Genomic DNA, 24,644 nt, shown 5'->3' with positions numbered 1-24,644 from the left:
ATGAGAATCCAAAAACAATCAATAAGAAAATATATAGACAGATAAATATGAAAATGGTAATTAAGATTAAAATTTATTTAAAAAATGAATTTAGTTTAATTATCATTTTTCGATTTTTTATTCAATGAGAACCCGGAAAAATAAGTAAAATGAAATCTATATACATATATATATATATATATATATATATATATATATATATATATATATATATATATATATATATATATATATATATATATATATATATATATATATATATATATATATATTAGTTATTGATTTTAAAAAAATGATAAAACGTGTGTAAAAGAATGATATAAAAAATGAATGAAGTAATTAAAAAACAAAAATAAAATAAAATAAAAAAGAGTGCTAAATCAAGTTTTATTTACAAAGTAATGAAAATAAACAAATAAATATGAAAATAATAATTAAAAATCGAATTTTTTGGATGATTATAAAAATTGAATATGTAAATTGTCAACTACATTAATTAAAAAATGGAATAATTGTAAGTTAAAAAATATAATTGTAAATACCATGGAATGTGTAATTTAACTTACAATTATTCCATGGAATGTGTTCAAAAAAGTGGGGTCAAAATTAGAGATGTGAAAAACTTAATTGTGTATCTTGTCTTTATAAATTATTATATAAATAAATAGATAGATGGTTGTTATATGTAATTAAAAAAATAGTACGTAAAATATATATATCCAGATGATATATAATGATATGTATAGATTGATATGACAAACCTTCTTTCAATATAAATTGATATGTTTACTATATATGGACATAATTAAAATAAATGATATTTAACTCTAAAAGATAACAAATAGAAATGATTAATAAAATATAATAAATACATGAATCTAAATTTATAAAATATATTACTGTATTAAATTTATTTTAAAAGATTCTGAATATTATTATAATAAAAATATCGATTTTTTTTTTTGCGTAGAATTCAAAAAGTTTCAAAATCTTTTAAAATTTAAAAATATATGCGTTATTTAAAAAAATTGAAAATATATACATAATATAAAAAAAATGAATATTATGCATTGAAAAATAAATATTTTTCGAATTTATATATAGATTAACTACATTAAAGAATATATGTATATGTGGTAATGTTTAATATATAGATTAAATAGTACAATTAAAAAAATAAAATATTTTTTATAATTATTTTTAATAGAATGGATATTGGAATATTCCAAAATATTGAAAATTAAAAAAACAAAAAAGAAAAAAAAAACAATTGTATTGCTTTATTTTAATATTTGAATATCAAAAAAATATATTTTTTTCTGAAAATTATTTGAATATTCGTAAACAAATTGGGTATCATGGTTTTTTCAATAAATATATTTTGAAATACTGAAAATATAAATAAGATTTTTTTTCGAATTTATAAAATATTAACTTTGGAAATAATATATATACATGTGGTAACTGTTTAAATGAGGTATAAATATTAAATAGAAAATAATTTAAATACAACATACCAAAATGAAATTGACAACTCACCAATTGAAGAATCCACCTAAGCAATTGAACTCCAACTAAGCAATTTTGATAAATGACATCATCATTTACCACATGTCAATCATTGAAGGCATAGATCCTCTTTTTATATTATATATAGATTAAAATGTTTGTATATTTTTTTTAAATATAGTTGATTTTGCATTTTTTTTTTTTTTGTAATTGTGATTTGTTATTTTTAATAGTTAAATTTTTAATCGACTATGCATTAATAAACCTGATAGAGAAAACAAATTAAAAAAACCGAAAAAAATTTAAAAACAAAATTAGAAACAAAAAAAAATTAAAAAAATAAAGATTTTCCTTAATCGACTATGAAGCATAGTCGATTAAGGCTAATCGACTATGCTTCATAGTCGATTAAGGAAACTGATACCAGAAAAGACCGGGGGGGGGGGGGGGGGGGGGAATCACTGAGTGCGTGACCCAGTGATGATGTGGCGGGCGGGGGCAAAGCTGGAAACTATGATAGCTCAAAATGGATGTGAGCTTTTTTAAATTGACTGAAATATTTTTGACCTATGTCCATTAAAAGAAGTAATGAGGGGGTTTGCTCAAAGAGCCCCAAAATATTTCAACCCACCATTATAATTTTAATTAAAAAGTCTATTGTACCCGTAACTTATTTCTTCCATTCACCACCACACTGACTGTATCTATTTTTCTATTCACACGGATTTAAACAAAGTTTGCAATTTTTTTTTGGGTTATTTTACATACCCCCTAGCCACCAAATAAACTAGGGATAAATCCAAACCCAGATCATCCTTTGACATACCCCCTAGAGAAGGGAAAATACTATACTACCCTTATATGCAATTTTCGGCCAAACTGCATTCAGCATTTCTGGTACTGTATTTATCATTTTTGCTGATTTATTTATTATTATTTTTTTTATAAAATAATAATAAACATGTTTGTTAAATTTATATATATTTATTTTTTTTAATTTTTAAAATTTTTTTTAAATAAAAAAAAAATTAATTTTTTAATTTTTTTAATTTTCAAAATAATATGTTTGTTGTGCTGAAAATAACTAGATGTAACTATAGTACCTATAGTAATTCGTAGTTATATTCGTTATTTTTCCCCATATTTTTAGTTGATCAATTGTATACACACACGGATACTGGTTTATACAAAAGAAATTCATAAACCCCAATAAAAATTTACAAATGTCAATATTTTTATTATAAATCACCTCAGAACCAAAAAAAAATAAAAAATTGAAAATACACTAATATATGCATATATAACTACATGTTACTATATATGTATAGTAATGTATACAGTTTGTCAAACACTGCTTCACATGTGATCCAAAATTATTGATATAAAATCATAAAAACAACTTAAAATCAGAAATTTAGAAAAAAATGCAAATTTGGTGGAAGTTTAATCTTTATAATATAAAAAACGTGTATTTATATATAAAAAAAAAATTGAACTTTCAAATGTAAAGTTTGATGATTTAAAAGAACAAATTACGGAATATTAGGAAAAATATCTGATTTTTAACATAAACTACTTATATTTATATTTTGTAAAATGTAAAATATTAGAAAAAAAAAATATTGTAATACATTATATTAAAATAAATAATTATATTGTTATCATATTAGTTTCCATGTTAATCATAATTGTAATAATTTTAATTTATACATAAATCTTTTGAAATAAGGTAAAAAATAAAGAATACAAAATGTGATAAGGATTAATTAAGCGAAGAAGTCAAAAAATAAAATAAAAAAAATAAATGTGGGATCAAAATTGGAGATAATCAACCCTCATTAGGAGAGTTGGTACATAGCTTTTACCAATACGGTAAAGGTCTAGAGTTCGAGTCCCCCTCCCCTTTTTCCCCTTGTAATGGACTTGATTTACTAAAAAAAAAATTGGAGATGTGAAAACATCAATTGTATACCTTAGCTTTATATATTATATACATCAAAATTTCTAAGATTAGAGGTCCTAAAATTAATTTAAACATATAAACAAATTTAGTGAAATCATAAATTAGGATCTAATCATAGCATAAATAAAATCATAACTTAATCAAATACATTCACGAACAGCATGTACCTTAGGTAAATTATGAAATTAGGCCATTAACTATTTTTCACCAATTTGGCCGAGAACACATACACAGAAACATAAACCTCTCCAGAAAAAAAATGTTTAAGGATCTAAAAACAATAATAATTTAATTGAGAAATTTATTCTCGTTAATATATATTTTCTTTTGGATTAAATTCTCGTCAATATTAATTGGGCAAATAGCAAATATGCTCAAGACAAGGGCACTTAATTAAAAGAAGGACATTCAAATTTTTTGTCTTTCAAATAAATTCAGCCCATCAGCCCATTCAAACTTATTTGCAAATAAGAAAAATCATTTTATATATATCAAAATTACTCTCAATTCATTGAAACTCAATTCAACTCCAATTTCATGATTTACACCCCAATTTAGCCCAATTTCATCAATGAACCAATTTTAACCTTAATTTCAATTTTGACCCCAATTTTGACCCGCCACCACCGGAGACTGCCGGTCAGCCGCCGTTGACCGCCGGTCTCCGGCGTTGACTTTTTTTTTTTAAAAAAACTTTTTTTTAATTTAGTTTTTTTCTTAAAAAAATATTTTAGTTATTATCACTGTCTTGGCTACTAAATTACTGTCTCCAACATATATTTAACTGTCGGAGACAGTAATTTAACCGTTAATTGACCTTTTTTTTTCTTCAAAAATATTTTAATTAATATTACTGTCTTGGTTGTTAAATTACTGTCTCCAACAGTTATTTAATTGTCGGAGACAGTAATTTAACTGTTAATTGACTTTTTTTTTTTCGTAAAAAATATATTTTTAATTAATATTACCGTCTTGGCTCCTAAATTACTGCCTTCCAACAGTTATTTAACTGTCGGAGACAATAATTTAATTGTAAATTGACTTTTCTTTTTTTTGAAATTTTTTTTCTTAAAAAAAATTATTTTAATTAATATTACTGTCTTGGCTGCTAAATTACTGTCTCTAACAGTAATTTAACTGTCTCAGATAGTAATATTAATAATATTATTGTTCGGGAAAATAATATTCATAATATTACAGTCCCAAACAGTAATATTATTAGTTGAGACAGTAATTTAGTAGCCAAGACAGTAATATTAACTAAAATATTTTTTTCTAAGAAAAAAATTGAAAAAAGAAAAGTCAACGCCGGAATCTGGCCGGAAAAAAAAAGTCAAAAAAAAAAATATTTTTTCAAAAAATTATTATTTTGGAGTTAATGTGATATATTTGTTTAAATCCGGGGTCAATGTGTAATATTAAGGAAGCTAGAGCATAATGGATGGAATTTATAAGAATTATATTATGGAGGGTATTTTAGACTAAAGACATGTGGATGGGTTTATTTGAAAAACTGTTTAAATCCTGCTATTTCCACCACAAAAATATTTCAACCCACCTTTATAATTTTAATTTTCAAATTAATTTTAATTAAAAAGTCTATTGTACCCATAACTTATTTCTTCCATTCATTCACCACCACATTGACTATTGACTGTATCTATCTTTCTATTCACACGGATTTAAACAAAGTTTGCAAAAACTTTTTCTCATTTTAATTTCTCTATAACTCTTGTTCTCAATTTAAATCCCATATTTGTTTCATCATGTGCCTCTTTACACAATAAGCCATTAAAAGAAATAACTTTTATTCATATATAAGATCCTATTCGAAGTAATTTGAATCAACAACTTTAAGACTCTTAAGAGAAACATATCTATAAGAGTTTGGGGGTAAGAAAATGAAGTTTTAGGTGTGACAAACACCTGCAACTACTACTATTTAGATATAATTTGAAAAATGCAAAAGATCATAATATCAATTCATGGATACAAATTTCGAATTAAATTCGATCTAGATTTGAACTGATAACTTGAATGTTTAGAATTAGGAAAACCATATCCTCAAAAAAAAAATTAGGAAAACGATTGATGGGTAAATTAGACATTTTAAATGCAAATAATTGTAAAATTAAAGTTATGATGGTAGTTTATGAAAGTTTATTGCCATAGAAATAGCGCCACTCTTAAATAAATCATATTAATGACATAGTTCGGAGGGTAAAATTGGTATAGTTCAAGTGGCAGAGTCTAAAATTTATTTAATTTATCTTTAAAAAAAAATATATATGTATATATATTATTTAATAATCTATAAAATGCATTTAGACCTTCAAAACGCATTCAATCTGATTAGGTTCGCTGCTCACTCAAATCCCTAAATTGAAGAATTTCCAAAATCAAACGCTCAAAAATTCAAAAGAAAAATTAAACTTCAATGGAGCCGGAGGCAACGCCGCCGTGGCTCGATCTGCCGCGAGAGATAACAGCGGCGATTTTGCAGAAGCTGAGGACGGTCGAAATACTGACGACGGCGCAGAAAGTGTGCACTACATGGCGGAGCGTGTGCAACGACCCTTCCATGTGGCGGCGCGTTGACATTCACGGTTCAGAAGATACTTGGGAAATGCCTCTCGACTTAGACAAAATCTGCCGCCGCGCAGTGGATCGCAGCTCCGGCCAATTAATCGATATCAATATTGAATATTTTGGTAACGATGATCTTCTTCTGTACATCTCTCAAAGGTAATTTTTTTTGCTTATTTCTTCCATTTTTTTTTTTTTGGCTGAAATTGCGTTGTATGATCAATTTATGTTTCCATTGTATGTTAATTTATTCTCAGTATCAATTTTGCAAAGTTCGCATTGTATGATCAATTTATGTTTCGATTGTATGTTAATTTATTCTAGTATCAATTTTGCAAAGTTCGCATGTGGTACTATTGTTGGCCAAAAACCTACACGCATGTGCACGTATCGTACAAGTAATATAGTGGACTAAAAGTCCGGATATCGAACCCACAGGGAATATTTAATTATTTAATATTTAATTATTTAATCCTAGACGCTAAATTCTACCAATTAGTATCAAGCCCACCCTACACAGTCGAAAGATGATTAATAAACTAAATTAAACTAAAGCAATTAAAAAGACAAAAACACAGAAAGCAATTAAAACGAAGATTTAATCAGATAAAACGAGCCTAGGATTTTATTCTTCCCCTTTGTGATTATTATTCCCCCAATTCCTTCAATTATGCAAGCAATTAACCCGGATTATTAACCTGAGATGCTAAAATAATCATAACCCGCTTCCGCGTGTATTACAATTCTAACACTCTAGATTCAATTACTATATTCCTATGCAATTAATTCTAGAACATAGCATTAAGAACAAATCTCAATAATGGCTACCTAAGAGATTAACTATATTCCGATGTTAATACCACAAAGGCTCTTCTACCACAGTTCTAATTATTAACCCGATCTTCCGATTCATGCGATTAACAATAACATAAAAGCACATAAGTTGATCAAGTTCATGCACTTAATAAAACAAGTAGAAGAAATAATCCGGAATTAAAACTTGCATAAAATCATAGAATTGGGTTCGTAAATCCCACATAGGGTTCCAAATAAAATCCTAGAAAATAAAGACTTAGCTACTCGTAATTCTTATGATAAATAAAATAAAATAAATTAATTAAATAAGAAAAACTATGCTTGAATCTTCGTTGATCTTCTTTGCTCTTGAATTTGCGTAAAAAGATCCCCAATTGTGTGCTTGGTTTGGTCTTATATAGGGTGAAGAACTTGGGGAAGAAGGCAGTTTCCTTGTGCGATTAAAATCCCTTTACTGCGCAACTTCGGAGTCTCGGACGGGGGTCCCACAATTTAAACTAAAACTCGGACGAGATCCGAGCTTTAAATCTTCAGAATTTTGATATTTTCACTTTTGGCCCATATTTTCTCCAAAATTGCAGTTTTGACCCCATACTTTTCCAATTCTTCAATTTGTACCTAAAATACAATAAATCAACTTTTTAAGCACCAATTATCGTTAAAACACACCAAAAGCTCAAATAAAAAGATACGATAAAGTGTAAAAATATACACTTAGCAACTATACTAGTAATTAGAATTGGCATTGTTAGTATTTTGCTTTGTTCATCAAATTTATGTTCGGCGTTCGGCCAAATAAAGCCGGTGCTTTTTCTCGTTTTACCGTGTGCTTGTTCTAATTTTCTTCTGTTTTATTGTTTCTTATGGTGTTAATTTATGTATTTATGAGAGTGTTAGATGATAATTTTACAATTGGGAAACTGATAATGGTAAGTGATTCGTGAAAGATGGAAGGGGATGCTGGAAAGCAAGTCGTTGTATATTACATATACATATATTATGTTCAACAATGTCTAGTATTTGTTGTGGTTGCTCTGGCTTCTTTGGTTTTTCTTTTGTGTTCGTCTTTGTTTTATGTTTTTAGTCTTATGTTCTGGTCATTGCTTCAGTGTTCTATGGCCTACTTTCCCCGGTCTGCAAGTCGAACATGCTTAGTATATTAGTTAATAACTAAGGCTTAGCCTATGTGCAATTTGAATCCGTTCGAGTGCGTCTGTCGTAAATGGCCATTTAAAAATAAAATAGTAGATAAGCTAATAAGATTACACCATATGATCCATATCTCGTTCTTGAATATTGTTTTAATGGGATTTTCAAGTTTATTCCATTTACTTCTGTTTGCAACGAGATATCATATCTCTGTATCGTGTCTATATCTGCCAATCTCAAGCTTCTAAATTTAAACATTTAGTAAAAGTTTCAAGAGTTAAAGAGTCGAAGTATCATGTTATGTAAACTTGGGTTCCATAAAAACAAAGTTGGTGAGGCAGGACGTCAAAGAAGAAGCTGAAGAAATGTTTAGGGGATATTGTGATGAAAATAGTTGCATCACAAAATTATTAAAATTTGTAGTTGTTCTGTTTGGTTCTCGTCTCTTTCTTTTCCAATTAACCTTTTCTTTAAGTAATCAAGTATTATGACGGATCCCTTGTACAGAATAACGTTTATTAAAATTATCTTTATATCTTATTGGTACGAACTAAGCTTGTCTAGTATACGCATTTTAACAGGTCTAGTCAGCTCAAACGTCTTCAACTTGTAAATTGCTATGGCATATCATACGATTGTTTGATCGAAGCAATTAAAAACTTGCCTCTTTTGGAGGAGCTGCATCTATATTACATCTATACCATTCCGGAAACTATTGCAAGTATCGGCCGCAGTTGCCCACTATTGAAGTCGTTTACATTGAACAGCCACCGGTCCAAGCACGTAGTGTGTGATCTCGAGGCGCTAGCAATTGCAGAAAACATGCCTGGACTAGTCCACCTTCAACTTTTCGGAAATACAATGACCAATGAGGGCTTAAATGCCATTCTCGAAGGTTGTCCAAATCTCGAATCACTTGATCTGAGACGATGTTTCAATGTCCTTTTATGTGGGGACTTGGGAAAATTATGTTCCGAGAGGATTAAAGATCTTAAGCTTCCTCATGACTCGATCGATGATTATAAATTCCGTGACACTGAAATTATCAGTGATGAAGCATCCGATGATGATTATGTTTCTGGGTTTTCTGACATGGATATGGTGTCTGATTACGAAGATTATTTGTCTCGGGAGGTGAGTATGATTCTGAAGACGGGCTTTGGTATTAATTAACGACGTTAAATGAAGGGGGAATTGGTAATGATGGTATCATCTTCTGTAATCTCTTAGTTCTTTCTGGTTGCTGATGACTTGGGCTTATTTGTCATCTAATAATGGAACTCGTTGTGCTTTTGTTATGTAAAATTTGGTCTACTGTTGTGTAAAATTTGTTATTTTGCGAAAATATATCAACAAAATGAGTTTACAAATGTTTTGTAGGGTTAAGATAATTTTCTTTTACACTTCTAACCTAATCATATATACATTTTTTTTTCTTTTACATATCACAATTATTTTTACTTTTTGAAGTAATATTACTTACTATATCATTAAATGTGCAGATATATTGATTGATATTTAGAACTCTTATGATTGACAATTCATTTATAATTTGTAAATTTAGCAAAACGATTTATTGATTCGAGTTGGTACATAGTTTTCACTTGCGTCCCGATCTCCATTAGTAAAGTTGCTACTCGATTATTTAATCCGAATGTGTCGAAGGGACTATTACATTTTAAATCACAAGTGAACTAACTACTTAATAACAATTAAAATTCTGATTTTGTTACACATGAAAGCATCAATTTAATCCACAAAAATTAACTAGTCCTTGATCATCATTAATTCAACCAGGCGACGGACTTTGAGCATCAACAAGCGGAGAAGGAGATGGAGTATTTATCGAATAATCAACGGAGTTGCTAATTATTTCATCAACAACAACCACACTAACCTTCACTCCCAATTCGCAGTAATTCGAGACGTTGCATACGAAATAGTAAACCCCTTTTCGAGGCAAACTGACAGCGGCCGGGCCCTCCATGAACGCATCCAAGGGCTGATCTCCGATGCAACTGTCGAACTCTCCTCTCGGAACTTGAATCACGTTGTAAAGCCCCGAGTCGAAGTCGAAATCTGCGTTAATATAATATGTTTCTAAATCGAATGAGGGGGAGTACGTAATAATTAATTAAAAGGGGAATTGTATTAAGATATTATTATTATTGTTGTTATTATGATGTTACGACGATACTGATCAGACGACGACGAGGTACGTACAGAGGGAATCGCCGGTGTGAAAAGAGTAAGAGGAGGACCAGTTGGTGTAGAAATGGTTGGTTGGAGGAATAGACCATATTGAATCTCCAACTATGTGCTGCTTCTTCTTCTTATTCTTCAAACCATTTCTTGAACAAACTATTGTACCCATTATTACTATTTTTATTATTACCACTAATCTCAACATCCTCCCTTTTGATGAAGCCATTGGCGTTTTTTATTGTGTGTGTGTGTGTGTGTGTGTGTGAGAGAGAGAGAGAGAGAGAGAGAGAGAGAGAGAGAGAGAGACTGAACGAAGCGGTTTCCAGTTCTTCTTGTGAAGAAACAACGTGAGAGGTTTTTTTTATGAAGACCCCTCGTATTTCAAAAATATTACATAAACCCCCTTTTAATGTTTAATTTTCTAAAAACCTTTACATTATTTAACTCATTAAATAATATTGTATTTTTTTATTTTAAAATTATGATATCTTATCTTAATTGTTTATAGTATTTAATCGTGTTGTGAGTTGCATTTGTTTATTGGGGCCTTAAGATATAGGTGCCTAGTGAGAAAACTTATTAGAACTAAATGACAAGCTTAACTAAGGTCTCGTTTGATAAGATTAAGCACTGAATGTTGAATGCTGAATGCTGAATACACATCTGAATAATTAGGAGTTATGTCAGAATACTAAATGCTGAACCATTAAGTTCATTTGATAGTTGAATATTAATAGTGTCTGAATAATGTAATTTTACCGTTATAGCCTTAGTAGAAAACTAAAATATTGTCAATTAAATTATGAGCCATGTATATGTATAACTAGGGGTGAAAGTCGGATGGATCGGATCGGAATTAGACTTTTCGGAAAATTTCCAAAAAAAAAACGGAAGAACAAAATCAATTCCAATTCCAATTCCAAAATTTTCGGAATCTAAAAATTCATTCCAATTCCAAAAGGCCCGAAAATTTCGGAATTTCGGAAAAAAATCAGAAATCACATAAGTTTTAAAATTTCAAAAGTTAGCCGAAATTTTCTAAACTGTTCATATTTTTTCGAAAATAAGAGCATCCACGTCGATAAAAGTAAAACTAATAACTACTAAATTTCAGTTCAAAAAAATAAATAAAAATAAACACATCATAATATCCAATACAACTTCTAACAACAATTCATTATGTCTAACAACAAAACTTATAGGTGTATTTTTCGGAAAATAAGTATTATATAATATATACTATTTATAGGTGTATTTTTCGGAAAAAAATGGGAATTAATTTCGGAATTAAATCCGATCGAAAATTGGAAATTCCAAATTTATTTTATATAATTCCAATTCCAATCCAAAAAAATCGGAAAATTTCGGAAATCGGAATTTCTGAAGTCGGAATGAAAAAAGTTGTTCCAAAATCGGAACTTTTCGGATCGAAACTGGCGGAAATTGGAAAATTTGTTCCAACTTGCACCCCTATGTATAACTGTAAGTATTTTTCATGATTAACTTAACTAGAAAAATATGATATGTGGTGAATAAACACCTTTACGTATATTAAGTTTCATGTATTTTACATATGTTATAATATAAATTTGAAAAACAAAATTAAAATTATTTGATAATTGAAAATTTATTATATTTAAATAATGTAACTTTACTACATTGTCACATAGACAAATTTATTTACTAAGTACTAAAAATAAAAAGAAAAAGTATAATAAAACATAATATAAATAAAGTCCTGAAACGAGAGAACAATAGTAAAAGAAAAATTATGGCTAGTATATAATAAAGTAATTGACACTAAACTCAAAATCCAATAGTTATATTTAAAAAAAAAAAATTGGGAGAAGTTGGTAGTATTTTAATGCATAGAGTCAATGTTAAAATATTATTTTATATATGGAGAAATTTGCCAAATTGATTCACCGCAGCACTGAATGAACAAGATTCAATTTCCCGTCTGAATCGGTAAGTGCAAAATTTTGTGATTCAGAGATCTCAATCAAATACACTTAATGACAAATCTGCTGACCGAATCAGCATAAGGTTCATTAAGAGGTCCATTAAGCACAATCAAACAGGGCTTAAATCTTTGCTACACATCCTTTGTAAAATTCATTCCAAAAATGTCCCCCACTAACAAATTCGAAATATGCATTAATTAAAATTTAAATTGCATTTATCATCTTTTTAGCTTGTAATATTTTCATTTTTCCATCTAATATTTTAATGTTTTTTTACAAAAAACACGTTTTCCCTTTTTTTTTTGTTTTGTTTTCTCTTTCTTCATTTAATCATTTTTACACTATTATAAAACAAAACAAAATCCTTTTTTTCTTTATAATATAGAAATTACCAAAAAAAAACATTTTTTTAATTAAATTTACATTTTTTTTATTTTTATATGTTGTTAATAATATTGTAGTAGACTTTGGTGTACTATGATATACTACGATGTACTATGGTTTACGGTAAACTATAGTTTACTACGGTGTACTATGGTTTACTACGGACCTACGGTATACTATGGTTTACTACGGACCTATGGTATACTATGGTTTACTACGGCGTAAAATTCCAAACCCTAGCATCAAAACACAATCCCACCCATCGGCAAACCCTAGCAGCAAAGAAATCACAGCTGCCGCCAATTATTATTCACCAACCCTAGCCGTCAACCAAAACCCTAGCGTCGTCAAAAAACCCTAGATTGATGCAATTGCCTCCCACCATCGATCTAACCTCACACCACCATCTTCAAAGACCACATCCACCATAACCATCACCCTTAGATCTGCCCCACCAAATCGTAGATCTCCTCCACCAAACCCTAGATTTGTGACGCCGACATCACCACGCCGCTAAAGATGCCACGAAACCCCGGCCCACCCACGCTGCCATTACCCCCACAACGTCGAGCACCACCTACACAATCCCCCAGCCGCTGAGCGCCGCCCCCCGTCGCCGCCCTCATGACCAACGCCGCTCACTGCTGCCGCTGCCCCTAGAGCCGCCGTCACCGTCGCCATCACCATCCCTCCCCCCGTGCCACTGCCTCCAACACCATGTCGATTTCATCATCACAGCCACCATCCCCTCTCAAATCATGGAAATGAGTGTGGCGAGAGAGATATCTTGAGATTGAGAGAAATAAAAGAGAGAGCGAGACAGAGAAAGCGAGAGAGAGAGAGAGAACGAGACAGAAAGAACGAGAGAGAAGAAGAATAAAGAGGAAAAATAGATCTGAGAAGAAACGTGAATATGTGGGTTATAAGATTTAGGGTGTAAGGGCAAGATAGGGATTAAAAAAAATTAAGGATGTGGGTCATATATTATTTCAATCTAAGGATTTAATTAAAAAATTGAATTTAGATTTGTCATTTAGTTCAAATTAGGTTTCGTACGAGGGACTTCTAGCATATTACCCCTTGTTTATTTAACGTTAGCCTTATTTCTATATAAATAACATTAAGTACTTTTAGATATTATGAAATATTTACAAGGTCATATTACAAATAAGTTCATTAAGTAATACTTAGGTGGTGTTTGCAAAAGCTTATTCAAAAGTAAAAGTTGGTGATTGTGAGTTAAGTTAAAATTAAGTGATTATTTCTAAAAGTTGGGGGTGTTTGCAAATTAGCAAAAATCAACTAAAATAGAAAAAACAGGTACATGGGTGTTTTTAAAATTATAGCTTAAAGCAGTTTATTTTAAGAGAAGCAAAAACAAAAGCTTATTTTGCAAACACTTAAAAACAGATTATGTGCAGAAAAAAACTCATAATCTATTTTTTAAAGCATTTGCAAACACCACCGTATTCATAAAGAGATCCGAACAAAAAATATTTTACAAAAAAATCCACACATTGTCCAGAGGTGTGTAAAAGACTAAAATATCCCCTCACATTTTAATACGCTATAATTTCATCATTTAATTTAATTTAACCTCAATTTGACCCCAAATTTCATAAATTATTCAATTTTGACTCAAAACTCAATTTTGAGCATAATTTCGCCCATCACGCCAGTCTCTAGCGTTGACTTTTTTTTTCCTGATTTTTCTGTCGGTTTTCTGGCGTTGACTGCCGGTCACCGGCGTTGACTTTCTCGATTTTTTTTTCTGCTTCTGCCTCCTTTGACGGCGGTGAACGCCGGTCTCCAACGGCGTTGAATTTTTTTTATTTTATGTTTCTTTAACATCTTTTTGTCACGTTTAAAGACCAATATTGTTGTGGTTGACAGTATTAATATTAACTATATTACTTGTTAAACACATTAATATTAACTATAATACTGTAAGTATAACACAACAAAAGTCATTATTATTGTGTAATGGAGTAATATTAATATGTTGACCGTTTAACAAAGGTAAACATAATAAAAAGTCAAAAGAATTAATATTGATGTGGTTGACTGCAATATTATTGTCATCCAAATTAATATTACGGTAACAACAGTAATATTACCGTCGACCACAGTAATATTATTGTATTTATCGTAATATTACAATAGTAGACAGTAATATTATTACGTTAATCCTTCAACAACTCAAACAAAACAAAAAACCCAAAAAAAAAATAATAATGATGTGGTTGACAGTAATATTATTGTGTTTACAGTTATTTTACCGTCAACGGCAGTAATATAATTACGTTGACTTGCTAACATATCAAACAAAAAAAACCAAAAAAAAATAATAATATTGTCGCTCACTGTAATTGTACTGTCAACACCCCCACCATAGCAGTATTTGGCGGAATTCTTCCTTAGGAACACGTTTTTCAATCGTCCCCACCTTATTCTACTCTTCCTTGGCAGCCTACCTCTCCTTGTTCGCGGCACTCATTCCGCATTTGCTTCACCTTACGGTCGTAGACGGCGAAAGGCCAGAATTTTTGCACGAAAAAAAATAATTCAAACATTCGGCGATGGAGAGAAAATAGAGGAGCGAAGGAAACCCTAGTACACCTTTAAGCGAATGATCCGCCGGCAACACTGGAGCTGGATCTTCAATCGGTGGTCGTCGGCGGCTTTAAGCGAGGAGAAGGTCACTAGTTAGTCGGCGGCGAAAGGGTGGCCGGATTATTAGGGGAGGCAAGTATTGTGTGTTATAGAACGAAGGAGAGTAGCATAAAGATGAGGAACGATCGATTAACGGCAGTTCAATTTAAATAAGTACAAGACTAGTTTAAGAAGTGTATAATAGGATTATAATAAACAAATATATAAAAATAAAAATTACAATAAAATCAAATCAAATAAATGAAACAAAACAAAACAAAAAAAAAAACAAAAAAAAAACAAAAAAAAAAAAGAAAGAAAGAAAAAAAGGTGAAAGGTTGGGGCTAAACGGACGATTAGCGCGTGAGATATAGGGGAGAAGCCATGCACCATTTAACGAAGCCACCCCCAACGGATGGAGATGGTCTAACTTCTACTTCGTCAATAAATGTATAGTTCTCCATTCAAAACCCTTGGTAAATTTGAACATAAATCAGAAATCAGGAATCAGAAATGGCGATTCCCGAACTTCCCGATGACATCTTAATCGACATATTCTCACGTCTACCATCAAAATCGGTGGGCAAATGCAGGTGCTTATCAAAACCATGGCGTACTTTTCTCTCCAGCACGCAGTTCATCAAATCCCACCTCACTAACAAAATCCTAAACCAACAAAACCTCCTCCTCATCACCCTATCCAACTCAATCCAAACCATCGCCGACGTCAAACACGACGCCGTTTCGAGAAAGCTCGACCGAATAGATGGTTATACATTGAAGGTTGTCGGTTCTTGCGACGGCTTGGTTTTGTTGGTAAATGAGGAAAATGACAAGTTTTTGGTGAACCCCACTACTCGGCACGTGGCAAAATTACCAAATTCGCCTCTAGCTTTGAAGGGTGGATATAGCTCTTCCATGCATGGATTCGGGTATGATAGTTATATCGATGATTATAAGGTTGTCGCGCTTTCTTACTATGATAGTGACACTGATTATGAGCCCGATTGCGTCGATACGTTTGTAGATGTGTATTGCGTGAGAAGGGGTGTTTGGAAAAGGGTTGAGAGTTCTCCTTATGACCATTCTGCCCCTGTAACTCCGCCTGGGGCTTATCTGAACGGAGCTGTTCATTGGTTGGCCGGTAGTAGAGAATCAGATCATGCGTCCGTAATCGCTGCTTTCGATTTGGTTAATGAGGTGTTTACCAAAATTCCTGCTCCCAACGATTTAAAAAAACACAGTTTTGAGTTCAGTATACTTGTGATTTTCGGTGGTTGTCTTTGTATGATTGTTGATCGAATGGATATGCGTACCGATGTTTGGATTATGAAAGAGTATGGGTTGGCAGATTCTTGGACCAAATGCACTATTGATTGTGGTTACGATTACGGGATTTTAAACCCTTTGTGTTATATTGGGGATGAGGAAGTTGTGTGGATGACCGACGAGGGAAGTTTGGCTATCTGCAATCCGAAAGACGAGACTTTTAGAGACATGATTGTTGATGGAGTTCCGGCCATGGTTAATGATGGATGCGTCTTTGTAGAGAGCCTTGTCTCTCCTTCGTATGATATGTTCTTGTAGGAGCGATTGAGATTTATTCTTGTTTGTTGCGCGTGAAGAAAAAAAAAAGGTGGCGATCTTGCCGTCTTCTGATCTATTTTTGTTCGTATGTAAAACGGTTTGAATGTATTATTTTGGGATTTAATGTTTTGAACTTAATGCCATGCTCAAGAAATTTAATGTTTGTTGCGCGTCAAGAAATTTTGGGATCTCGGCGTTCTTGATTTTCCTTTTTGCGCGATTTATGTTTAAGACTTCAACGATTCAAGTCTCAATTCTCGTCTTTGAATCAGCATACATCACATATAACACTTTATTGATCTACACACACCAATGTGGATGTGTGCATGTTTATGTGTATATGAATAGTAAAGATCTACCCGATATATTTCATCCGGTGTAACATAGTATAAACCTGTTCAAGAAGTAATCCATGTGTACCACTTATGTTAATTCAACAATGCAGGAAAAATGGTATAACAAAGACTTACTACTTAGCCAATGAGGTTTCAGAAAGATATCATTTTTGTTACACAACAAATACATATTAAAGTTGAATTACAGAGAGCATAATTGCCCCCCACCAACTCATCATCAACACCTTCAAAAATTGCCTTTGCTACAAGAAACAAAACATTACAACAGAAAACCAAGAGACAAAGACTGCCCTTTTCCGCCATCAGAATCCGCCGATCCATCAAATGTCAAATATACAACAGAGATACAAAAACTCAAATGCCTTCACTTCTTTCGATTCTTACTCCGACCAATTTTCACAAACTTCCGCCCCGCCTTATCTCCTGCACCACTGCCCAACGAGAAGCTGCCTCCGGCATTGAATTCCAGACTGTTCGATGCCTGAAACGGAGATGGGTTTTGAGGTGCAACTTGATTATTCTGTTGCTGGGCACCAAATGGGAAAGGATTATTATTGCCGCCTTGCGATGGAGGTGTTGATCCAAACATAAAGCCAGTCGGAGAAGGAGAAACGGGTGTTTGACCAAACGTTTGACCAAATGCCGGAACAGAGGGTGCGGTTGACTGCACTGTGTCCTCAGCCATACTGTCTTCAGCACTCATCTGATCATTATTATTGACTGGAGAAGCACCAAAACCAGACGGGGCATTACCAAACACAGGTAAGACCGAAGGAGAGGGTGTATTAAATGAAAAACCAGGTGCGGCATTTGTCGGGGCAGAAGTGGTGGAAGATGAACCGAAGGCAAATCCAGTAGATGGTGGTGCAGAGGTGGTTGTGGAACCGAAGGCAAATCCAGTAGATGGTGGTGCAGAGGTAACTGTGGAACCGAAGGCAAATCCAGTAGATGGTGGTGCAGAGGTAACTGTGGAACCGAAGGCAAATCCAGTAGATGGTGGTGCAGAGGTGATTGTGGAACCGAAAACAGAAGGCTTTGGGTTTTGCCAAGTCGAACCAAAGGCATTAGTAGAAGGGGCACTACTGCTGCTAGCTGAGTTGATTGCTGAGGAAGACGAAGAATTTGCACCAAAACTAAATACACCAGAGGTGGTGGTGCCGCTGCTGAAAGAGCTAGCGGTGTTGACTACAGGAGCAGAAGAAACTGATGAACCAGCACCAAAACTGAATACCCCACCACCGGTCGATAACCCAACTGCATTGGTTGAAGAAGAGGAAGAACTGAAACCAAAGCTAAACGTGCTAGGAGCAGCATTACTGCTCGAGCTAACAGCATTACTAGGGATAACTGCACCGGTAGTAACTGTAGAGGAAGCTGAAGAAGAACTAAAACCAAAAGAAACGGGAGCAGTGTTGTTCATACTGAATGATGGTGATGAAGCAGGTGCAACGGACTGGAAAGATGTGCCTTGCGAAGCAGTTTCAAGGCCAGAAACGAAAGGTTTACTGGCATTACCGAACAGTGAACCCTGAAGATTGTTATTTGCAGTTGAATGACTAACTGAAGAACTGAGTCCAAACATGCCGTGTACCGAGCTCGTGGACCCAAAAGGTACAACGTTGGAAAGTGCGCTACTTGAACTGCCAGTACTCGGATCTGTATCAGCGTTGGTTTTCGAATCTCCTCCGAGTGGAACAATCGTAGTTGTTGCTGCCGAAACTGCAGTGGATGGTTCTGTAGATGCTCCAAATTTGAATACAGATCCAGTTACATTTGAAGAAGGTGCAGCCAATCCAAAAATGCTGCCGCTAGAAGCAGTTGAGCTGCTGGTGCCGGTACCACTAGGGACAAAGTTGTCGATACTGGTCGAAGGAGTAAAGAGAAGAGGGGCGGCAGCAGTTGATTTTTCGTTTGTTTCTTTGAAAGAAGCTGTAGTGAATGACCCAGCAAGAGGGCTCGAATGAAGTGGCCCATTTGATGCAGCAGAAGGAACTGTCTCAGCGTTTCTGTCATCTGTCTTCGGAGGATTCAACTGACTGCCCTTCTCTATGTCGGGACTTTTCATTGGAGCGCCACTTGGAACGGGAACATTGACCATGCTGCACAGACAGTTTACCAAAATTAATACAAATAACCTAATATATTTTGATTAGAAAATAAAAACCTTAACATTAATATATGACTCAGTTTGGTAATAACATTGTTTTCCTAGTTATTGGTTAAAAACATTTTGCAAGAAATTAAATTTTGCAATTTTATTTTCATAAACACAAGTCTAGGTTAAATTCTTATTTCGGATATCCAATTCCAAGCCCAAGCATGCAAAGAGCAAAGATAGTTCGAGTTCCGACGAGAGGTCCGAAACAAGAACTGCACAGCAAAGAGATAAATATCAAAACAATCAAAGCAGGATCACAGAGAAGAAATTTTCCGGACACTACAATGATCAAATTCCTCGTAACTATTGATACAAAATGGCGGTTCGTAGATAATAATTCACATGCAATAACTAACCTGTTGGGGCTTTCTGGTTTGGCTTCTGGCGTTCTGCTGCTTGATTCAGAAGAAAAGAGAAACTTGTCAGCCGCTTTAGAGCTAAAGCTGAACAAGGGAGGGGGGCTATTTGTTTCTTTAGGTTTGTCAAATGCAGCAACTGATACAGGAAAAACAGCAGACTGGACAGCTGTAGTTGCTGCTTCTGAATTGGACAAAGGCACGCTACTACTTCCTTCTCCCACCATGAAAGTACCAGGACTGCGGTCACTTGTTTCACTCGATACATGACCTGAAGGTAACTTGACTTCTGGCGAAATTGTGGTTCGTACAAATTTGGGCTTATCAACGGGTGAGATGTTGTCCGTAGTATGAGAACCCACTGGTCCTCTCCCCTCAACGGATGGTTGAGATGCAAGCCCGTTACATTCAATGTCATCATCAAAGTCCAAGAAATCCTAGATCATCCATGAGAATAAATAGGCGTAAATCCCATGAATTGGACACAAAAGAAAAGAGAAGCTTATCTATACATAAAAACTTAAAATCCCAAAAACGTAACATAATTAATTACTATAATTTCAAATGAATTAAGCACTTCAAATGATATTTGATGTAGTGTACATATATTTAAGAAAAATAAAAGAATCCATCTTACCTCGACTGCGCTCATTCTAAAAGCTCTCTTCTTTTGAGGAGGTTCAGATAAACCTGTCTCGACAACAGATTTAGACGTCCCTGCGTTAAAGCCTGAAGCTTTCACGGTCACTGCAGAATCATTGTTCATTGGTGTATAAGACTTTTGAGGGCTATTTTCTTCAACTTTTCCTTGTTGAGAAGTAGAACCACTAGCAACAGGTAAAGTAGCTTTCGAACTACTCGCCGGCTTGTTGTCATCTTGGAGATCGAGCAGCAACTTCGAGGAACTCAGATCCTCCATGCTCCTCAGAGCTTGTCCGCATAGCATATTTTGAGTCAATTTGAAGGTTGATTTCTCCCGAACATCAACAAACTTGTAGTCTGATGATTTTTGCTTTGGCGTCAACTTCTCAAGATGCCGCAATATTCTAGAAGCTACCTCGCTGGAACTGGAAGGAACGGGATCATAACTTGTGCTCGGGAAGCCTTGATCGGCATTCTCCACAACAGTTTTTCCGACATGTTTCTGCTCACTAATCAATGGTTGTTTCTGCTTTGAATCGGAAGTATGAGGAATTCTAGGTGCTATTGCATTTGATTTCTGTCTGATTCTCCGAATGGAACTGACAGATCCAACATCATCATCCAGGACAGAACTCCTTCGTTTTAAGGTCTGAAGTACAAGATGGGTAAATAAAAAAATAACTGAAGATGGTACATGGAAAGTAAGGATCGGCCGAAAAACAAAATATTACATATCATACATACCATTGATTTGGGCCCAAATCTTTCATCAGGCTCCACTGAAGAAAGAGACGCTGGGGACATTGCTAGTCCAGCATAACCATTGCTGTTGATTCCGTTTCCCTGAAATGGACCAAGATATTCAGAAAAAACGAATTCAAGAATTTACGAACATTTATTTTGTGAACACAAATAACAAAACAAGAACCTTTAGTGTGGAAGTTGGACGAACCGTAGAATTCAAGGGGCGTGACATGTTGTAAATAGCCGATCTGCCTCGAGATCTTGGAGTTATAAAACCATTATCTGGAGCTCCACGGCCAGCAGAAGTATTTGTTCTCAATGACATGACGGGTGATTTTGATGCAAACCTAGTACTACTGAGGAAAGGATCTTCCCTGCTAACAGGACTACGCATCCCCAGCATCGACGGAGATACTTTTGAAGGTCTACTGCCCATGAAAGCTTTTGCAAGTTCAGCAGGAGATGCAATACTATCCCCGAGGACCTGAACAAATTTTATTCGCGATGTCAAACTGATTCTTTGACCTTGATGTTTGAACATAAGTATACTGTAACAACTGCCCACCAAAACCGTAAGAGCTAGAGGTGTGTGGGCATGTGAGGAACATATGTGCAGTAGAGTATCTTACTTGTGAATTGGACATAGGAGTTGACATCATTCCATGAGATCGATCCCCACCACTCTTGTTTCCTTCCATCGGACTACTAACAAATTGTTGATGCCTTCCAAACTCATTTGCTGTCTCGTCGTATCTTTTTCCACCGTCACTAAAAGAGACTTCTCCAGCTCTTGATTGCAATAGCTCAGTCAGATGACCAATCTCAGACCTGCACAAAAGGTTCGTATAATAAATCATCTCATTGGGAAATTCATACTAGAAAACTAATCAATACTTTATTTAGAATTGATTCACTGGACTGCTACAAAGATTTACAAACACGGGACAATAACACAACATCAGAGCATGTCCATAAAGAACCAAAACAAAATTCCGTTTGCTCAGTGACAATGTTTTACATCAGCTATTGAACGCCAATAAAATCTCTGCTTATGAGATATAAATACTGTATTGACAGATATCGAAGAATTAAATTGCAAATGGAAAGTTAATACAATGTATAAATATTCAAACAAACTACTAAAAACTCGAAGACATCTGCAAGGTTGTCAACCAGAAAGTAGATCAGGAAAAAAAATAAGAGACACCCAAAATCATTGGTATACATAATATTTAAGCATATATTAAATTTTAAAACAAGGATGCTGGCAGACAGGTCCATAAAAACAACCTCATGGCAATTTGTGATGTCAAAATGTTACCTGGTGAAGGTCTTTTGCTTCAGCAATTGCTCGAGCTCAGAGATTCCACTGCTCTTGGAACTATCCATCGGCTGGCTGCATTCACCTCTTGAAGGCTCTTGTGCACCTTGTTGAGTCTTCACCGAGAAAAGAGAACATAAAAAATTAATCAAATCTTGCCATATACAAGAACCAGCTTTTAGATTGTCATAAGTATTGGATTGCAGCAAGTGGTGCTGTAACAGATAAGTTCACTAAATTCACCTTATACAAACATGTAAATGCATATACAATGTGTTTATTCATAGACAGGTGATATTATATATAGGCAATTACTGGAACTCTGTAAGCTCTAAAACATAAATACACAACCTACTGAAGCACTTAGTTTCAATAAAAATGATAAATGTACCAGTACAAATACGCACAGATAATCGAGCGGAGAGCTACTACTGACAAGTACAAGTTTATCTGCCAATCCATTGTAAAGAAGACACTAAAGAGACACGAGACAACAGAAAAACAAACAGTATTCAACGAGCAAGAGAGGCGTCTTCATTTTTAATCTGTACCTCTTAACTGATCATGAAAATTAAACAAACATCAACAACACAACCCCATGCAACACGGGTATGGCTATGTAAGTGTTTAATATGGTTACGACAAAGAACTCTACACGAGATACAAAAGGCATTTCTAGAATGGCACAGTATATCTGCCCAGCATCACACAACCACTCCCAGAGGTTCAATTAACTAAAATTGACTTCCAAATTAGTTCTTTTTAAGTGAACATAGACAAATGAAACAATACTTCTAAACACAATATAAGCAATATGTTGACTGACCAGTACTCTTTCTTTCTCAAACTTCATAAACATAGTACATAAATAAATGATACAGACAGTGAAACAAAACTTATATAACAATATAACACAGCTAATCACTAAGACTTAGCCAAAATAGTAATATAGCATCACCTTGGGTGCGTGCGTAGGATGTACGTGTGTTGCAATGGCCATTTATAAGGTATTTTTTAATATAACCCCATACTGGAACATAATTGCTCTAACATATTGACTATGAGCCCACACTCGAAAGAAAAGAGAAGCTTGAAAACAAAGAAATAAATATAATGAAACTTACATGTGGAACTGCCTCAGGAAGTCCACCACTGGGGCCATTATTTATCTCTGCTTCATCACAAGACACAATTTCATCAGTAAAATACCCTCGAGACCAAGACAAATACATCATAGACCTTGCAAAAGTAAACATTAAAAAGGCAACAAAATAACTGAAAGAAAAATGCAATATTTATTGCCCTCCTATTTATAAGGATATCCAAAAAAAGGAAGAAAAAAACACAATCTTTTCTTCTGAAAATAACACAAATGAATCGGTCAAGCCTCAGGTTGAACACACTTTAAAATTGCGTGTACAAGTAACTCGAAAATCCATAAACCAACAAGTAGCAAGCAGGCAAATATCTAGCATAGACATTTTTTAATTACACGCGCCGAACCCAGAAACCCCGTTCTTAACAAAAAGTAACTAATCCCAATAAGGGTTTGGAGGAAATTACATAATATTATTGCGCGAAATGCAGACCAATGCGACATTTTCGAACCCTAGCTACCCAGCCAAGAACATGAATCCAGTTAAAAGTTTTGAATTTTCTGCACATAATAGGGCACAAATAGCCGAACACATACAACCGGTGCTGACAATTGAAACTTACAAACCGAAATTCAAAACATAAAAATAACTGAAAAGGGAGAAATTCGTTATAACAAAAATACATAACCTGATGTCTGAGGAGCGGTCGGTGGAGGGAGGCGTTTGCGGAAAAGGGAGGCGAACAAGCGGTGGGCCCCATAATTGATGAGCTTGGAGGCGGGTTCCACCACCATCTTCGACAACCAGCTACCGTTGTTGTCATTTCGGCGGGGTGCGGGGAGGGGACGATCGTACGGGGTTGCAGCTTTGCGAAAGGACTTTTTGGTGAACTTTCCTCCCGCTCCTCCTCCACCGTAAGATGAGGTACTAGCGGTGGCTCCACCTTCTTCCGCGGTCGCCATTTGATTTCTAGAGTTCGCCGAGAGAGAGAGAGAGAGGGGGGGAGCAAGTCGAACGTTAGGGTTTTATTTTTTTTCTTTTGCACGGGGCGGAGAAAGGCCCAAACTACAAAAACTTCGCCAATTGTTTAATTAAAAAATTCCAATAAAATTGGCACTGAAATTAGAGCTTGTTTGGCTAAACTTATAAGTTCCT

At 34.0% G+C, this 24,644-nt stretch overlaps 4 protein-coding genes across 5 annotated transcripts; 2 read left to right on the top strand and 2 right to left on the bottom strand.

Moving 5' to 3' along the window:
* The first annotated feature begins 5,779 nt into the window (after positions 1-5,779).
* On the top strand, positions 5,780-9,393 carry LOC105962696 (F-box protein SKIP19). Its single transcript, XM_088819912.1, has 2 exons — positions 5,780-6,217; positions 8,605-9,393. The coding sequence occupies exons 1-2, from the start codon at positions 5,910-5,912 to the stop codon at positions 9,194-9,196; spliced, it is 900 nt and encodes a 299-aa protein (XP_088676038.1). The 5' UTR covers positions 5,780-5,909; the 3' UTR covers positions 9,197-9,393.
* A 419-nt stretch (positions 9,394-9,812) lies between these two features.
* On the bottom strand, positions 9,813-10,397 carry LOC105962630 (mavicyanin). Its single transcript, XM_012986944.1, has 2 exons — positions 10,247-10,397; positions 9,813-10,102 (listed from the first exon to the last, which is right to left on the bottom strand). The coding sequence occupies exons 1-2, from the start codon at positions 10,395-10,397 to the stop codon at positions 9,813-9,815; spliced, it is 441 nt and encodes a 146-aa protein (XP_012842398.1).
* A 5,323-nt stretch (positions 10,398-15,720) lies between these two features.
* LOC105962632 (F-box/kelch-repeat protein At3g06240) lies at positions 15,721-16,910 on the top strand. The gene has a single exon (XM_012986945.2). It carries the CDS (start codon positions 15,742-15,744, stop codon positions 16,813-16,815), a length of 1,074 nt encoding a protein of 357 aa, XP_012842399.2. The 5' UTR covers positions 15,721-15,741; the 3' UTR covers positions 16,816-16,910.
* A 356-nt stretch (positions 16,911-17,266) lies between these two features.
* LOC105962697 (nuclear pore complex protein NUP1) lies at positions 17,267-24,644 on the bottom strand. 2 transcript variants are annotated; one of them, XM_012987012.2, is made up of 9 exons: positions 24,178-24,644; positions 23,517-23,563; positions 22,393-22,508; positions 21,701-21,899; positions 21,256-21,555; positions 21,072-21,170; positions 20,323-20,976; positions 19,686-20,122; positions 17,267-19,270 (listed from the first exon to the last, which is right to left on the bottom strand). In XM_012987012.2, exons 1-9 carry the CDS (start codon positions 24,449-24,451, stop codon positions 17,536-17,538), a joined length of 3,861 nt encoding a protein of 1,286 aa, XP_012842466.2. In that variant the 5' UTR covers positions 24,452-24,644; the 3' UTR covers positions 17,267-17,535. The 2 variants fall into 2 exon arrangements, with proteins under 2 accessions (XP_012842466.2, XP_012842467.2); XM_012987013.2 differs by having other exon boundaries at positions 21,280-21,555.

Source organism: Erythranthe guttata, chromosome 6, assembly GCF_056151865.1.
Source record: "Erythranthe guttata isolate IM_541 chromosome 6, IM_541, whole genome shotgun sequence".
Classification (NCBI taxonomy): domain Eukaryota; kingdom Viridiplantae; phylum Streptophyta; class Magnoliopsida; order Lamiales; family Phrymaceae; genus Erythranthe; species Erythranthe guttata.
Note: the sequence above shows the minus strand (reverse complement) of the source record. Positions and strands in the feature narration are given on the sequence as shown.

Bases quoted from the DNA above. Each gene is read 5' to 3' on its own strand.
- LOC105962632 (XM_012986945.2), top strand. From the start codon at position 15,742: ATGGCGATTCCCGAACTTCCCGATGACATCTTAATCGACATATTCTCA.
- LOC105962630 (XM_012986944.1), bottom strand. From the start codon at position 10,397: ATGGGTACAATAGTTTGTTCAAGAAATGGTTTGAAGAATAAGAAGAAG. The intron at 10,103-10,246 runs GTACGTACCTCG...ATATTAACGCAG, and splicing joins TCACACCGGCGATTCCCTCT to ATTTCGACTTCGACTCGGGG.
- LOC105962696 (XM_088819912.1), top strand. From the start codon at position 5,910: ATGGAGCCGGAGGCAACGCCGCCGTGGCTCGATCTGCCGCGAGAGATA. The intron at 6,218-8,604 runs GTAATTTTTTTT...GCATTTTAACAG, and splicing joins CTTCTGTACATCTCTCAAAG to GTCTAGTCAGCTCAAACGTC.
- LOC105962697 (XM_012987012.2), bottom strand. From the start codon at position 24,451: ATGGCGACCGCGGAAGAAGGTGGAGCCACCGCTAGTACCTCATCTTAC. The intron at 21,171-21,255 runs GTTCTTGTTTTG...GGTCCATTTCAG, and splicing joins GTCCAACTTCCACACTAAAG to GGAAACGGAATCAACAGCAA. The intron at 20,123-20,322 runs GTAAGATGGATT...TGGATGATCTAG, and splicing joins TTAGAATGAGCGCAGTCGAG to GATTTCTTGGACTTTGATGA.